Raw genomic sequence first — 17,815 nt, 5'->3', positions numbered from 1 at the left:
ACATACCATACTGCTCTTTGTTTGTCACCCCAAAATTTAAATAGGCCCTTTGCAACTAGCCATTCACGTTGTAAAAAACCCGCCACGTTGGAAAGCAAAAGTCGCACTCGGACAAGACAAACAAAAGACAGGGATAATTTTAAATGGTAATTTTCTTTGTTTGTCTTGTCCCAGTGCGACTTTTGCTCTCCAGCACGGCGGTTTTGTAACAGGTGAATGACTAGCTGCAAAGCGCCTATTTTCTGGAGTGGTCAATTCTTATGACACATACTGAGACGACAACACAAGGTCTAACTGTTGAAACTTTATTATGTTACCCACTAGCTGGAGACCAAAATCGGTTACTTTAGTAAATGTCTTTACGGCATGCTTGTAGAAGGTCTAGAAGTTTTTACATATTATCCGACATTATAACAAATATAGATACCTCATTGTATTGTTCTATAAAGTCATCTCTTTCAGTTTAGAAAGTTACTGTAAATTTTAATATTGTTACAACTTGGGTAGCCTAGTCAAAGTAGTAATTTGCTTTACTAGTAAAAGTGCTTCGTCAATAGCTCAGTGCTCTACTCTTTTAAGCGACACAATTTCATCAAACTCCTACGTATTAGTTATTAATTAAAGCTAGTTTCCAGCCGATTCCTCCTTTCTTTTGATTCCTCACCCGCAGAAACTTGACACTTCGTTTTATTTTATCATAGCTACAAACTCTGAAAAAGAATGAAAAATACGCACATATATAGGTCCACATTAAGTATCCTAATAATTCCTACCATTATCAACCATTACTCCCCGCCTCCAATCTAAAGACAATAAATCTTTATAAATACAGTCAAATCCCGACTTACGGATATCCTCTTGATACGGACACCTCAGTAGAGACCTTTAGATTCTAAGACGAGTACGACACGAGTAGGTAGTACAGCGCGCGTAAACCAGCGTCATTTTGGCGGGAAAACCTGGTATCCGTCGTCACTCTACTACAAGTTTTAGCGAGAATGTCGAAGTGGGGATCGGAAAACAAGTGATCAAATGTTAGAAGTTTTATCATTTTGCGATCGGGAGAGGGTGTAACCTCTTTCACTTAAAGTAACAGTGCGAACTTTTCTAGTGAAAAATGGTAAAATCAAGCTTTCCGGGGAGTCTATATTTTGAGAATACGCGAAGAAACTTTAAGTCAAATCTCGAACTTGTAGTCGTACTCGTCTTAGAATCTAAAGGACAGTTCGCTTTGTCCTTGGGGAAAGAAAGGTCTTACATTCTCTCTAAATTCAAACCGCTCATTACGGACACCTCGTCAATACTGCCAATGTCTGTTATTAACGGGTTTTAACTGTATAGCTATTTAGGAAGGGGGTAGAGAAGGGAGAAGAGATTGACACAAAGATAGTTTCGTGGGAATATAAAGCATAGCACAGTGTATCGAGAACTGTGACAGAGATTTGGCTGAATTACATGTGCCTTGAAGCAAAAATATTGTTATACGGCTTCTTTATGGCTTAAAACCCTAAACGAACTTAACTTGTAAAGGCTGGGAACTGCGAGAATCATTTATTTCATATCTTTCCTCCAAGAGTGAGTGAAGTGACAAGCGCATAATTTGAAATCCGTGCGGATAGTGACGTTGTCTGGTAGGCCGCGCGCAAAGTGTTCATCAGTAATCGCATGCGTTTTGAGCCTACAGATTTCGCCACAGCTCGTCCGAAACATGCCATGAATGGAAATAACAAAAAAGTGCCATTCCCTTAAAATCACTCACGCATAATCAGCAATAACGTACCGTCATAACTGACTTTGCCATCAGCATTTATGTCTGCTTTTTTAATTGCATCATCGATTTCCTCCTTGGAGTAGATTTTCCCTCCAAAAGTCTTCATCACCAGAGCAAGTTCGTCTCCTGTAATGAATCCATCCCCGTTTTGGTCAAATTTTTTAAAGTAATACCTGAGATCATCCGCACCCAATGGGTCATCCATTTGACTGGCCATCAGGTCTTCGAACTCGGCGTATTCTACCATTCCATTCCCTGGAATAGAAAAGAAATGATGATAACAAGCGCGCAAGCTGAGAAAGGGCACGACATCCAACTACGGGACAGATTTAACAGCCAGCTAGGCGTTGCCGTGATTGGTTTTAAGAGGAAACATTGGCCCATGCGAGTCCTAAACTTCAGCACACAACTGATAATAATAACAATAGTAATTCAAACGTATTTATACAGGATTGCTGCATCAGTTTTAAGAAAAAAATTGCTATCATTGCAGGTCCTGTGATGATGTGTTATCCCCATTGCGCTCTATAAGTTTTCTTTGGTACCAAACTTGCTACCAGTAAAGCTTAATACATTTTTTATTACACCCTAAGTCACGAGTTAAGTACAGCAGGGAAATTAAAAAAGGAGCAATTTTGTGCAGGAGCGTTTTTACTCTTCACATCGAATTCTACAATGCAACTTCCTCATTTGAAAATTTGACTACCAGTAATACGTATTAAAGTTCTCGAAAAAAACCCACTGATTATATATACTGCGATATTTAGGACTGAGATTCATTTCATCCAAATACGTCTACCACTTTTTTTTTTTTTTATCATAGCACCTAAATTTTCATTCGCTTTAGAGAGGCTACCAATTGATAAATGGTCAGAGCTATCGTGAATGCACAGTAAACCACTCAAAAAGGTAACAAGAGAATGCGTGCGCAGGGAGATTTTGGGTTCGGTAGTATTGAGTGCGCACACGTAGCCTATGTACCTCGCGCTACATTTTCCTCGCGTGTGGGCTTTCTTCACTGTCATCCCGATCTCTCCTCGCTCCTCGCAGCTAGGGAACTTCCGCCGGAAGGGACATTCGCGCCTCTTCCATTCCATACTGACGACGTAAATCAATGTTTACATAAATCCGGAAGTCATGGGGTTCCAAAATATGTAAATTTGTTCAATTTTTTGTTTCTTCTGGTTAATTATGGTTTAAATTTTGTGTTCTGTTTGACTGTTTTGAAGTAGATTCATTGCGTTTACAATTGACCTTTAATTGTCCAGGTTTATCTGTCGTTAGTAAACCATAGCTAAGACAATACAACTACTCCACCGACCAATAAGAGCTACTAATCAGATTCTGGACAGATTTTACGTCATCAGTATGGAATTTCTGTCACTGAGACGCAGACGTCCCTCTTGGCCAAACGTCCCTCAGAGAGACTGCTGTTTTCGCAAGCTACTTTCTTCCATTCCTTCTTCCAGCTAATTTATAGTATCGCCATGAAAGGAAAGAGCCATACCACTGCGGTCCACTGCCTTAATCATGTCTTTAATCTCTCCTTCAGACAAATGTTGCCCAGCCTGCTTCATTGCCTCACCGAGCTCCGCCACTGAGATATGACCATTGCCGTTTTTATCAAAGAGCTTGAAAGCTGCTGAAATTTCTGTTTAAATATAAATGATCTACTAGTTAACGTCAAAAGAATGGCCCTCGTCCTCACACAGTATAAAAGTCTCTATAAATAAATTCTAAGACTCTAATTAAAGAATGGAAGATTATATATATATTTTTACAAAATAACTACCTTCTTTTTGTTCCTCAGTCAGTCTATTAGCCTACAATAAAAAAATGTTACAACAATTACTTAGAGTCACTGTAGTGCTTATAAAAATCAGATTAGAAGACACAGCCTAAAGCGAGGATATGCTTAGTTTGCTCATCGCGTACATCACCAGTAAGCAGAAGTGAAAATTTGCGAGTACTCTCAGCATTTCGAGACCCTTTCTAATTCAGTCCATTGACAGGAAATTGAAGAACGTTTTTTTGACTTCGGGACTGATTTTTTTGTGCTTTTGTTTAACTGATTAGTCGTTTTTTTAGTGCCTGTAGGCGAGAGTGTTCATATATGTCCTCTCTCCTCCGCAGAGCTTCCCGCACGGTATCCCAATAAAAAAATAACAACGATCGAGAAATAGCAAGCGCGGGGGGGGACGATAGAAAGAGGGAAAAGGCAGGATCCTCTCTTCCCCTTCCCATCTTCCCCCGCGCGTTTCTCTTTTCCATCTCCCCAACCTCGCTTCGAGTTTTAAGTCTTAAGGTCGGTACACACTAGTCGACAAGTTGCAGCAACCTGTCGCGGCGACAGATCACTCCATGTGTACAGGTCGCACAAATTCTGTCTGATTTGATTATTTGCAACGTGTTGCTGCGACAAAATTCTGTTGCAGAGACAAAGATTTTCACAAAAATTCTCCAGTACACACGAAGCGATTTGTCGCTGCGACGTACCGTCGCAACATGTTGCTGCAACTTGTCGCCTAGTGTGTACCGACCTTTAATGTATAGTGCTTAGGACGGAGTTAGATATCTCTTAGTCCCTTTTGGACTTGCGCACGCGACCTTTTTTGGCGCGGTGCACAGGATGGCATTGTTGTGCTGTAGAGAGCACGGGGATAACTTAGTTTATCCACCCTTGCCAATACAAAGAGAACGCGCTTCACGCGTTTTGCATAATTGCTGAGGCGTTCTCTATTTTTCGCTGCATCACTGACTGGCAACAAGGGAAAAAAATTTCACTCATAACCACAATTCGAGAAAGAAATGGTGTTATACGCCTAGAATATATGGACACCATTTTCGGCTCTTTCGTTTTATTCTAAAAAATGGTCGTTTAATGCATAAGCACATTTTCTGCCAAAGAAAATCAATATTTATAAATAGTTACGACAAATAACTAATAGATTCAGGAGAAGACAGAAGAAGACACCCGAGTAGAGTTTTTCATATCGCGTTCTATTTGAATTTTGCGCAAAAACATTACTGTATACATTAATTTTTAGAGTGTTTGCAAGATATGTAAGGTAGGAACTAAATTAAAGCCTTTTAAAAAACTACAATGCATGATGACTCTATAAGGAGAGGAATTATGCTAATAAATTGAAAAATACAAGCACATAAACACATGTATTGAAATGGTTTTTATGAGGAGACTCTTCTGGAAATTGTGTAAGAGTTAATATGGTGCAGATGTGCAGTGCTTTTGATGTCTTAGCTTTTATAGCATCCATTTAGGGCAGTTAACAGGCAACAAAACCGTCTCAAGTTTAAAACCTTCACTACATTAATATATGTATCTGAATTGAATTTAATTTATTACTCGTCATTATAAGAGCTTCAACCTAACCTGGCTGCCGAGGTTATTATTTTTTTCTTTCCTCGGGCTCACGGCTTATTTCTTCCTAGGTATTTCGAGATCGCAGCTCTTGAGCCAGGGCAGCCATAACCCTGCTTCACGAGTACCATATCATCCGGTCGTAAAAAACTCAGTCATTCTTATTTTTGTTTTTAGGGCGTTGTAAGCGCTTGGTGGCAAATGTCTATGACGCTACTGTCCTAATGGCAGCCGTAAATAAAAGGCTGAAAATACCCGGTTATCATTTCAGACAGCTTCGTTCAAATGGCTGCTTAAATCAGCTGGAAAAATAAAATAACTCAGTTTCCTTTCTTGCATCAACTTGAAGCGACATGTTTATCATTAATTACCTCAGTTACGTATATAGTTTACGGAGCTTACAGCTTTAAATAAAGAAAACTGAAAAGATTAACATAACATATGGGTTAAAGACTGCTAGTTTCACCAGTTTCTCACCATATTTTTGAGGATTGTTGCTTTACTTCTTGGTTGACAATGACCAGAGTTTGTAGAGAGAACGATGGAGGGTGAATGGCACTCGTGAAATATATATATAATCAAGGCTTGGCTGATTGCCGGCAAGAGACTGGTGTAGCATTCATGAACATTCGGTAAATATTAATTTCAATTGGTTTCCTGATTCGTTATTGCATTACAATAAGGGATTATGCATGCATTCTTGAGTTTCACTAACAAAGATGACTTAGGCCCTGTCCACATGTATCCGTATTCGTTTGAAAAAGCAACTTTTTTTCTCCTTCTTCAAAAAAATTCGCGTCCACTCGTAGCGTTTTCGCCCGTCCACACGTACAAGCGAATTATGCTGACAATTGTTTACATTTTTCCTCATTAGCATACGATTTAACTCATAGAACCCGTGGCCGTAAATATGAACTAAAAGAAAAGGTTGAGGGAGCTGATTAAGTTGAGCAATTTGTGCAATTTTTAACTCTTACTTTGCAAGCAATATTGAAGGAAATATCAGCCATAAAATACTGCGAAATTGCTGTGTGGCAAAAAAGTGATAGCCATACATTCTCTGTAAAAATCAGTTTGGAGTTTTTAGAAGAGCATTTCTCCGAAACCGTCCGGTGTATTGGGCTCAAATTTTCAGAGATAACTGAAACTGTTATGCCCTGTTAATATTCAGCTTTTTTTTTTAAATTTTCTTAGCGTCATCACATAGTCAAAAGTATATGTTAATGAGGCAAAAAGTGTAAACAAAAATTCGCCTACACCTAATTGCAATAAGGTTGTCATAGAAAAAAGCAAAAAGTTAAATAGAAATTAATTAGCATGTAATTATCATAGCTTGCAACATTCACAACACACGCACTTATAGCTGAATATTAATCACGTAACATGAGAGAAATCATTTGCATCAGTTTCTTAGTGTCATTCTCATGCAGTTCGAGGCTGATTCATCTAGCGAATTTCAAACGTGTTCAAATTACAAACGTACATCGGGTAACTACTAAAGAAATAATCGCTTCATTTTTTATCAATAAATATAGCCTGGGGTAAATTCAAGGAACGAGACACATCTTTGAGTTTAGTGCTAAATAGAAAAGCCAGTCTGCGTATGGTTTGCAGTGCTCAACACCATCTGATCACAATTTTCAAGCAACAAATCAGGGGCGTAGGCAGGACTTTTCATCGCGGACAGGGTGAGAGGGTCCCCCGCCACTTCCTCACCCGCGCCAAAAACCAAGCTTTGTTTGTCAGGACATAATAGATTGGCGACTTAAAGTGCGACAACTGAGATATAACATTGCTCGCGTCAATTTACCTTTTTCTTTTTCGAATTGTGCGACTTCTGTTAATCGAAAATGTTGACCCTAAAATTACAATAACGCCTGACTATCTTAGAGCGCGAAAATACAGAATTATCACTTGTTATTGTGGATGACTTCTTAAATAATTGTTAAACTATTAAAATACGCAAATGTAAATCACATGGCCAATTAATTCCTATTTGGCGTTTTGCTTTTTGCTTTTTGCTTTTTGCTTTCTTCTATGACAACGTTATTGCAATTAGGTGTATACGATAAATCGATTTGAAAACGATAACTTACCCGACTGCGCATGCTTGACGCATACGTGTTCGCTATTACGAGCCCGCGAAATAATAAATTGGCACCACCTTTGAATTTCTTTGGTGTGGGTTTATATTGTTGTGACGTTCTTGAAAGTCGCAGGAACAGTTTAAAATATCAAATTCAGGGCAAAAACAAAGTCAAACTAAAGGGAGATCCAAGCTTCCGCCTCTTGACACCGGTAGCGAAAGTAACCCGATAATGTTTTGTAACCTCCTGCAATAATCAGCTTGAAGAATTAACAACGCTAAATTTGTTTGAAAACAAGAATTTAGGTTAAAAATAAGCCCAAGAATAAAAGACAAGAAAGTGAAGCGCCCGTCCACCATCTTTTGGAACTGATGGTGTGTCTTCAGCGTTTTCGAAAAGTTCGTTTTCCCCTGTCCACACGTACACGCGAAAACAGCGTTTTCAAAAAGTTCCACTCAGGTGAGCGTTTTCAAAAAGTTCGGGGTTTTCATAAATGGTTTTCATCGGATTCGTGTGGACGGAAGCCGTGTCCGTAAAGAAAAAGTTGGTCAGGTGTTGGTCTTAAACCTTGGCACGAATTCTGATATTCCCATATATATATTTTTTTACACAAATAGGCCACGGATGAATGAACAGATTCACCTGTTTCGTGTGAACAGAAGGCCGCCGGGGAGATTCTTGTAAAATATAATGCTGTTTCAAAACTATCATATCCGTACTTGGACAGGGCCGATAACCAGTTCGGTGAGTTCGTGGAATTGTGGAAATAAAATTAAAAGTAGCCCTGTCACTGTCCCGACGATTCTGAAAAAATTTATCCACCGATTTCCTATTACATAGTTCAATTTTACTCGTAATCATGCCCCGCCCGGACACACCCCTGGGGATTTGCTATTTAGTTTTTCTTTCTTAGATGTCTGTTCCCCATCCCCGGGCAAGCAGACTAAAAGAGACAATTCCCCACCCCCGAGCTCCTGATCGACCTCATATAGTTTTTTTGGTACTTTTTTTTGATCCGTACAAAAGTAAAGCGAGACGTTTTCACAACTTTTAGAAACGTTTTCCTGAGTTTATTGAGAGAAGGATAATGGATGTCATAATGTAGCTAAAACATGAACAATAAATTTGAACACGAAAAGAAAAACTCTTAAAAAAGCTCCTCCTTGATAAAACACTTCAGAACAATGGACCGAATCTCTGTTTCTCGTATCAAAAGCCTTTTATTTGTTTTCATATAAGTTTTCTTTATCATTATTTAAAGCTAGGCTGAAGAAATATTTCTATATCCTTCTTTTTTCCAGAAAAAATAATCCATTCGAGTACGCATTATACGCATATTCGTATCAAATTTTAAAACATGCCGTTATATATACATACTTTAATTTTGATAGGATATTCCTCTCCAACCACTCTTCGACAAATTCCTGCGTTTTTCCTTAAAAATACGTAGTCTTGAGGCCCGTAGCCATCGTTTAAACCGCGCGAGAAATGACACATACTTCGCAAAATCAAAGAGAAGATATTTTTTATTTGTTCCAACCCCCTACCCCCGGGACAGGATCCCCCACCCCTGGGCCCGAAGGGCTGGACTTGTCCCGGGGGTTGCCCGGAGGGGGATGGCAACAAGTAAAATTGAATGAACCATGCATGAACCGGCAGTGTTCGTATGAATCAACGGAAGGCTATTGAATGAAGAAAGAAACGAAAAAATATGTATATATAAAAATAAAAAAAATAAAATAAAATAATATCACATTTTGACAACGCAATAGATATTCAAGCAAGAATCGGACAATTTGCATAAATTGGCATTTGAGAATTTTCTCAGTTCAACTCATAGACGTTTGGTACCGCGTTGTACCAAGTGACTGTTTAGCTGTAAAGGGCCGACCCATTCCATTCACTTCAAGCCCGGAAATATAAAAGGCAATCAGAAATTCGCACAGTTTATTGTATATTTCTTAAATAACAAAAAAAAATTACACTGCAAATTAATAGTAGACCTTTTTAAAAATTGAAACTTTTCAGTCAGTTCTTCACTCCAACTGCAGTGCTTCAATATCCGTATATTTTTGTTCATTTATAATTGTAAAATTAGCTACTTTAATAATGGATTTTTTTTTCGGTCCTGGCATAACACTCAATCAGCTGATGGAAGCAGCAAGCAGTCAACATTGTCCTGAGTAAAGTCACCAAAAGCATTCAAATGGCTGGTGGGACCACAGGTCGTGGAGGCCGCTTAAAATTTCAGTACTACTTGATCTGAATCATCTTCACAAACTCTGCAAAAGAGGGTAGTACTATTGTGGTAACAAAGTGATCATAATGATAAACGGAACCTGATTATCAGGAACAATAATTTACGAAGTCTTAATTTTTCTTCTCTGGAATCCTTTAAAACTGAAATAACCTAGTTTTTTTACAAATGAAAGGGTCTACATCTTGAAAAGAGACTTGTTTTATCTATTGCATAGATTAGTAAAGTTCGGATATTTAAAAGTAACATCATCATAAAAGTTTCTTGTGTGGCTGTGGAGACTACAATTAAAGATGAAGTGCAATTCATTCTCAGTATCATTTTAGATGCGTGACAGTGTTGACATACTGTCCAGTGTTTTCGGGAATTAATATTTGGGACACAGTGTCTACCGACTTCAATTCTTAAATCATGGTGTCCATGAATCGAATCGTGATTGCAAACTCCACTCTCATTTTATACATTGTAAATAAGAAAGATCTGTTTTAGCTTTAAAAATTGGGCCGCAGGGCCAATACAGTTCCAGTTACCTAGGGCTGATTTAGACCCAAGGGCTGAAATGGGTCCCAGCGTGGGCTGGAATCGCCCTTTGATGGCCGGGGCTGTTTTGGCTTTAATTGTTCTCAAAGGGCTCCAGGAGGAGCTAAATCAGGCTGTGGCCTGAAGAGCTGAATTGGCACTTTGGGGCTGAAATAGATCTTTTTAATTTTCAGTGTACGTAGTCGCTTATAGGGGTAAGTTTTTCCGGAGGGATATCATTATTGAACATTGATTACAACTGAGTAGAAATCCAACAAAAATGTCAGTCTGTATTACTGAAAAATCAATTCAAAATAATAGTCTTGTCTGACGACTGAAATTTCATCATTACTGGACCAAAAATCTCTCAAATGTTTGCATCACCTATCATATTTTTGGCGTATATTGAACAAAAACAGATCCAGGAAATTCACGTGGCACTACAACCCTGGATTAAAAAAAAACCTCTGGCAGCTTAATCAAATTCCTAAAAGCTAGAACACACCTTCATAACTGACTTTCCCATCGTCATCCATGTCTGCTTCTTTTATCATATCATCAATTTCTTTTGTGGTGTAGGTCTTGCCTCCAAAGGTCTTCATTACGGTCTTCAATTCATCTCCAGTGATGTAACCATCCCCGTTGGTGTCAAATTTCTTAAAATAGTACTTTAGATCCTCTCCAGTCATTGGTTCAGCTCCCATGTGGCAGGCCATCATCTCCTCGAACTCGGAATATTCTACTTTGCCGTTTCCTGTATATGCAAACAAAGTCATTACGGTGAGTCACAATGCCCCGCTCTGGCAGTGGTGTAAAAACTACCACTGCATGCCTGATACAAAGAAGATACGTTTGCACTAATTTCGTTGTTTCAGTGGACCAATCTGATTAATGTACGTTAAATCGTAGATCAGGAACCTCAAATTTTCAACAAGATCTATACGAAATGAGGAAACATTATTGTAAAACTGATCTACAGGTTAACGAAGGCTGCAAGTCCGCATCGCGAGGTGAATGATTTTCTTGTAACTGTTTAAAAGATAAACTGACCAAAAGAATAAGGATTTATTGTCGACTTGCTGTCATATAAGGCTTTACACAATTCATGATGCACGTGTATGTATTTCCGGTTTCTTTTGTCTTTTAGAACCAGACAATGTTTATGTTAACGCAAATACATAAGTCTTTTGTCAAGTAAGTTTTGCATCGTAAAATCGGAAAATTTCTGGGTGGAAATCTTTTAATTTCGAGTGCCTGGCATGTATGATGGTCGAATCTAATGACAATTAAGGGTCCACAGGAGCCCATAACCCCTGGGGTCCGTTTAAAGCGTCCGCTTAATAAAGGTTTCGCCCCAAGTAAGGGAATCTAGAGTCTGGAATCAGGGAAATTTTTCTCGTGGAATCCGGAATACTGGGCTTTGGAATCCGGACTTCTGAATGAGACAATTCAAGTTATCTGGATCCCACTAACGACTGGAATCCAAAATCCAACCTCTGATAATCCTTTACTTGAGATCCGGAATCCGTGCCGTAGAATCCAGAATCCAAGACTGCCTTGGATTCAGCTTATGGGGCGAAAGGCTTTATTCCGGCAGTACCTAAGGGAAATAAATTTGGGGACTTTGACCACTGTCCGCTTAATGCAGGGTGTCTGCTTACACAGTGTCGGCTTAATACAGGTTTCACGTTGTGCAGAGAAAAACTGAGCAGGCCATATAAGGCAAGTAGAAGAGAACGCCTGTTTAGGAGGATACCTTACCATTACGATCCACAGCTTTTATCATTTCTTGTAGGTCTTCTTCGCAAACTTCTTGCCCGGCTTGTTTCATTGCTTCACCGAGTTCCTCTACCGAAATTTGACCATCGCCGTTTTTGTCGAACAATTTAAAAGCTTCTGCTATTTCTAGAATTAGAAGAGCAAAGAAAGTTTAAAGAGTTTTTAGGTCTAGCTTGCGAACAAGCTCTCCAATTATGGCGAGAGCGATGAGAAGCAAGCCGCGAGGAGAACGCAAGAGCGAGCGCATCTTCTCACGATTCCCACCAAATGAAGAGCTGGCTCCTCTCGCAGGTGAAGTTCATTTCTGGGTCAGATAGAGGTCAATAAATTTCTTCAGGTATAAATCCAGTCTTCTGAGCCGAGGTTATTGTGGCTAGTAACTTTATTGTCGGTTATTTTCAACACTATGTCAATATACACAACCACCCATTTATACTCAGGGTAAAGAGAGACAAAGTGGAGAAAACTTTCTTGTTGAAAGAAAGAACATGACGGAAGGGCTTCTAGCAAGAGATCGCTCCTCGGACATACATACAGTGGCAACCACTGCAGTAAAAACCGCTGACTAATAGACCTGCATTTTACAAAGCCCGAGTCTAGGAAGATTTCCTGTCAAGAGCTTGGTCCTGGTTGATCATCACGGTTTACACAGAAAGAAAAATGTATTGATTTGTATGTTCATGGTTTTATGGGTGACTTACCTTTGCGCTTTTCGGCCGTTAATTTTCCGCGTTGAGCCTGGTAATGAAACCGTAAATATAGCGTGAGTTGAAGTTGTAATTTCTGATTTTTGTGGGGCATTTAAGGATCGGTTTTCTTTTTTGCAAGAGCGTTTACATGGGTGAAAACAAAATTGATCAAAAGAACAAATTTTTGTGTTCTCTTGAATTGGAGCAGTAGATTTATTGCTAGTTTTCACGTGACTTCACTAAAATTCAAACTACGAAACTACCGATCCTACCGAGATTTTACTTTCACTATGTATTAGAGCAGCTGAAAATAATTTTCATACAAATTTTCTCTTGAAAAGGGTTCTTGATTTTGTGATAGATTACGCTTGAATTTCTAAGCTCAGGGGCACCCAACGTCAATTTTCGGAAAATATCTGTTCGGAAGACGATTTGAGATCTAGAATTATCGGAACATTTTGTGTAAAATTTCTTGCTTGCCTGCCTCTTCTAGGATTTTCGAACTTCTGAAAAATGGTATAATTGCCCATTTTTAACGGATTTTACCCTAAAAAGGTCGCCTAGAATTTTCGAGAGCCTTTTTTCTGGCTGGAATTTTCGAAAAGGTAAGGTTTGATCCCTATAATTTTCGGATCGCTAGACTTTCAGCTAGGAAATCCGAACAGATGAAAAATTTTTAGGGGATGAAAATATGCCCATATCTACTGTTTAAATACTAAAATACGTTTAACTGTGCTATGTTTAAGTGGTTTGGAACTATATTCTCGTTGGGTGCCCCTGTAAGCTTTTGCGTGGCGCGGCATTTACATGACGGCCAAGAGAGCTGTCATGTAGGTTAAAAAAATGAGTTATTTCAGGAAATTTTGCTATCTAAACAGTTCATGTATTAGAAAAAGTATTACTTTAATGTTTATGAATTCTTCGAAGAATAAATTCACACTTTTGTAGCAAAACTCGGTAACAGATGTTTCTGTTGGTTTCCGTCCGCCATGTTGGTGCTCCGTCTGGATGGACAACAGCATGGCGTCTCCGTACAAATCTCTATAAATTTGGGTAAAACGTTTCTTCGAATATCTCGTATACGAAATATTCCTCTGACCTGAAATTTGGCGAGGGTCTTTATCTGTTGAACGGTCTTGATTTTTATTTTGATCTATTTTGAATGGCGTGACACTGAAAACCAGCAATTGGAACAATTTACCAATCCCGAATTCTATTTGAAAATGATTTTACATACTTTATGGACTTTCGTATAGATAGTTTGAAAATGTGGATGAACCCCGTTCACGGATTTTCTTTTAGTTGCGGAAACAAAATTAGGAGCAATTGAGGGGGCTGTTTATGTGATAACAGCTGATAACGGAATGAATTTCATTTTGGAATAAGTTTAGTTCCAGAATGAAGTTCACGAGATCGACTGGCTCAGCCCCAAAACGGGGTTTTCGGCGCCGGATCAAATACGTATGCGCGACTCGCGGTTGACTTCACCATAATCGCCATTGGCGATTTTCTATCCGGAGCGAAGTTCCTTTTCAGTTTTGCCATACCAGAATGAAACTTAATAACAGAACAATGACCTAATTCCGGATTGACCTGTACGGGAACGAAATTTCGCTTTGGTATCATGTAAATAAATACAGAAAAATATATGGAGATGGAATGAACTCATTTCAGAATGAAAGTCCCGAATCGTGTGATTACCGGCCCCATGCAATATTAATATTTCAGCCCTATATTTTACACTGCATAATAATATGTATATCATTTTGCATCTGTATCAAAACAGAGTTTATAGTTAAAAAGGATTAATGGGATCTATCTCAAGGTACGGAAAAACGGGCAACAAAAAACATGCAACTTGTTTTGCAACATCGCTGCAAAACGAGTTGAATAGCGATGTTGCGCGTTTTACCACCCACCTCAAACCTGGCTTGCACCAAATCAGGTTGTTGACAGGTTTGAACATGGGCCGGGTAAAACACACAACATCGCTTTTCAACTCCGTTGCAGCAATGTTGCAAAAAAAGTTGCATGTTTTTTGTTGCCCGTTTTTCCGTACCGTTACTAGGGTGAACCTCACGATCCCTCAGTTTCAAATATATCATATTTTTGTTAGTTGTATTTGCTAGAAGTTCTCAGTATCAAAGTTCGAATTTAAGTATTGCTATTATTGCAATGAGTGTGAGATCCGCTCAGTATACCAGTACGCAAGAAAATCATGTTTGCAAGTTTTCAAGAGGCAATTAGTTCAATCAATTCTTCTAATTGCTCGCATTAAAAACTTATTTCTTTTCTACCATTGAAACTGATCAAGCTCTTTTGTAAACAGTTTTTTTGTATAAGAAAGCTTTATTACAGTATGAATTTTAATTTTATGTTATCATGTTGTGCAAATTGTAACTCGTGTCCCTTGCCTAAGCTGCACTAAAATGCCTAAAAACCTCTAGGCGATCTCCGAGCTTGACATCAATTCCGAAAACCACGCATCAACCGAGCTCATTGTTTACGAAGACACAAAATGAAATCCTGTCAGTTGAAGGTTTGATTTTGCTTTAATATGAAGCCTGGCGAAGTCTGGAGTCAGTAGAAAATCCGTTTTAATACTTAAATATTATATTCTCTACAGAAAAATTGTCACACGTCTTGTAAACTATCATACCCAAGCTTTCTCAAGTCGAATCAGCCAAGGGCAGAAATTTAAAGCTGCTGGTCAGCGAATGATGGAGAAATATCTTTAAAGCGATTTTAATTGTTTTTTTTGAGAGCCAAAAATTAAACATTCATATAAACGAGAAAATTAGCATGTTTTATAGAAACGAATGCGAACATATGTTCTCAAGTGAACAAATTTAAGAATTTACTACGCCATACCCTTTAGAACCATGGTTTCAGTTTTGTTTCCTTCTTTCACTTTAAAAGATAAAAATCTGGAAAACTTTGAAAGCAATCAGTATTATATTAATTTCCTTTTGACAAATTTATTACTGTCATAAATTGCCATGCAGGTGTTGCCGACGCGGCAAGTGCGAAATTCTGGAGGGGATAAAAAAAGTATTTAATTATTTATGCCTGTACAATCAACAACAAACTTAGCTTGGTGATTTATATTTCTTGTTTACAATGCAACGGCAGTAATGGGCGCAGAGAACAGTTTGTAACATCAAAACTTCGATATTATTATAAAACTTATAGACAGGAAGAACACAGTATCTTTAATACTCTCGGAGTGATTGAGTTACTTTCTTTGAAAACATAAAGCTCTCTTGTTGTGGTCGAATCTCATATTTTTTCGCTTCTATGCAGGATTGAAATGTTTTTTTTTATAAATCAAATCACTTGAAAGCTAAAAATTCGTATAAGGTATACATTTTCAAGAATGTTCGAAGACAAATATTTTGTTACAGATGTAATCCTTTCAATAGTTATTGCAAGAAATATAACTCACTAGCGACGTATTGAGACGTATGTGGCAAATCTGGGCTTAACTATTCATAACAGCTTCTGTTAGTATGAATACGTTATATATATCACTCTTTTTAATTTGCATTCGATTTTGTAGAAGCCTCCCATACTCTATTTTCTGTTTATGTCCATCACCAGTCAAAAAATTTTATCCTTGGGTATTGATTTGTCTCGCTATCCTATTTTGTCAAGTTTAAGTCATCATAGTCCAATTCTCGTACATCATTCATTTCTGCATTAAAAGGTTTTCAATGACAATTTCCTCACATATGTTGTTGAAATCGACTAACAACTGAGAATCGCTCACGACACCTTTATTCTGAACTTACGAAAACCTTTTAATAAGGCAAAGCACGTCTCGCAGTTTTTTTTAAGCGGGAGGAGGCAGGGTGTTTAATAGTTATGCTCCGTTCTTTATTTTTAAGCTAACAGCTTATTTCAAAAATTTTCAGGGCTAACACTCGGGCCAAGTTCAGTTAAGTGAATGTTATTGTTCAAAAACTACTTTCATATTAATTCTTTTTTGACCGGACAGCTGTCGCAGTAAATGTGAATTTACATGAGTATTGAGATAATTCATTTCCATTTTTCGTTTGCCTGAGCCATATATTTTTGATGTATCACATATCTTTTAGGGTTACTCAAGAGAAAGAAACAATTTTCGCTTGTTTTAGTTTCCTCAAAGATGAAAAATATCTCTAGCCTCCTTGTAGGTCAAACAGTTAAAGACCCAGAGCCGAAAAAATATTTAAATCTTCAATGCAACCAGTTTGATTAAAACGCTAACACAGAATTGCAATAAAATTATGAAGATCAACGTTATTTCAGTACAAACTTACCATTTTATCACTGAGAGAATAAACTACAGGCCTGTTTTGCTTTGACTTCACTGAAGATAAGGTATTAAAGGAGGAAAATCGGACTGAGTTGTCTTAGAATTGGAGGTTGGTGAGGATGGATGTCAGAAGAGTAGTGTGTCGAACTCTTTATAGCAAATTATACGAAAAAAACAAAAAGCTTCCTGCTATTGATGTGTGGCAGGCGAGAAATATTCATGAATTTCACCAGTCACTTGACAAGCACCTGTCAAATGTGAACCTATCTCTGTAAACTCAAACAAACAATAGAGGAAACTCTTTATTAATTCGAGGAAATCTTGTTTGACTTAATTGCAAGATGGAAAGCGTCGTGCAAATACGCCATGAGTATGCGGCCGTAATTAAAATTAAAGTTGCTGATGAAACACAGTATATATACATGCTCCCGAGTGATATGATTATTAAAAAATCCCTCACAATTTCTTTAGAATCGGGGATTTGCTGGATAGCTTTTGTCAGAAAACAAACAACAATAATGAGAAAAACAAATTAAGCAGGTGTAAACGAGGATGTTGTGGATACAAAATTTTACTATGAATTTCTCCCCTTTTTCTAGAATCTTGCTGTTGCAAAATAAGGCAAAAGAAACATCCTTTATTGGATTGGCTGTCCTTTTCAGCGCACTATTTTCTGGTAATAGCAGATTTTTTTTTTTTTTAGCGTACTCCATTGATGAATGTGTGATTAATTATTTTTATTGCACTTTTGACTGGAAGGAAAGCTCGTTCCGTTCACTGCCTAGAAGCTGATGACATTGATAGTTTCGTACAAACTAATTTGCTTACTCTTTTCATCTGCGAACAGTTTAATTTGTCTTTCCAACTTACTAACGTTTATTATGGACCGAGCTGCAGATGATCAACGGTTTGCAGATATATTTTCTTACGATTCTTAAAACCTGTCATTAAAACAAGTGAACCTAGCTGACCCCGATGGGGGTACTGAGCTAACGCGGCGGACAAAGGCTCTGGGAACGAGATTGGAATGAAATCCT

At 38.1% G+C, this 17,815-nt stretch overlaps 2 protein-coding genes across 2 annotated transcripts; both read right to left on the bottom strand.

The window, feature by feature from the left end:
* Window positions 1–291: 291 nt before the first annotated feature.
* LOC140927373 (calmodulin-2-like) lies at window positions 292–5,742 on the bottom strand. Its single transcript, XM_073377009.1, has 5 exons — window positions 5,628–5,742; window positions 3,564–3,594; window positions 3,279–3,422; window positions 1,781–2,026; window positions 292–710 (listed from the first exon to the last, which is right to left on the bottom strand). Exons 1-5 carry the CDS (start codon window positions 5,628–5,630, stop codon window positions 688–690), a joined length of 447 nt encoding a protein of 148 aa, XP_073233110.1. The 5' UTR covers window positions 5,631–5,742; the 3' UTR covers window positions 292–687.
* Window positions 5,743–9,234: 3,492 nt separating this feature from the next.
* Window positions 9,235–16,967, bottom strand: LOC140926482 (calmodulin-like). Its single transcript, XM_073376216.1, has 5 exons — window positions 16,783–16,967; window positions 12,494–12,530; window positions 11,775–11,918; window positions 10,519–10,767; window positions 9,235–9,519 (listed from the first exon to the last, which is right to left on the bottom strand). Exons 1-5 carry the CDS (start codon window positions 16,783–16,785, stop codon window positions 9,491–9,493), a joined length of 462 nt encoding a protein of 153 aa, XP_073232317.1. The 5' UTR covers window positions 16,786–16,967; the 3' UTR covers window positions 9,235–9,490.
* Window positions 16,968–17,815: the final 848 nt, after the last annotated feature.

The sequence above is a fragment of the Porites lutea genome, chromosome 2 (assembly GCF_958299795.1).
Source record: "Porites lutea chromosome 2, jaPorLute2.1, whole genome shotgun sequence".
In the NCBI taxonomy this organism is placed as follows: Eukaryota; Metazoa; Cnidaria; class Anthozoa; order Scleractinia; family Poritidae; genus Porites; species Porites lutea.
The sequence above is the reverse complement of the archived record's forward strand: the minus strand, read 5'-3'. Positions and strand labels throughout refer to the sequence as shown.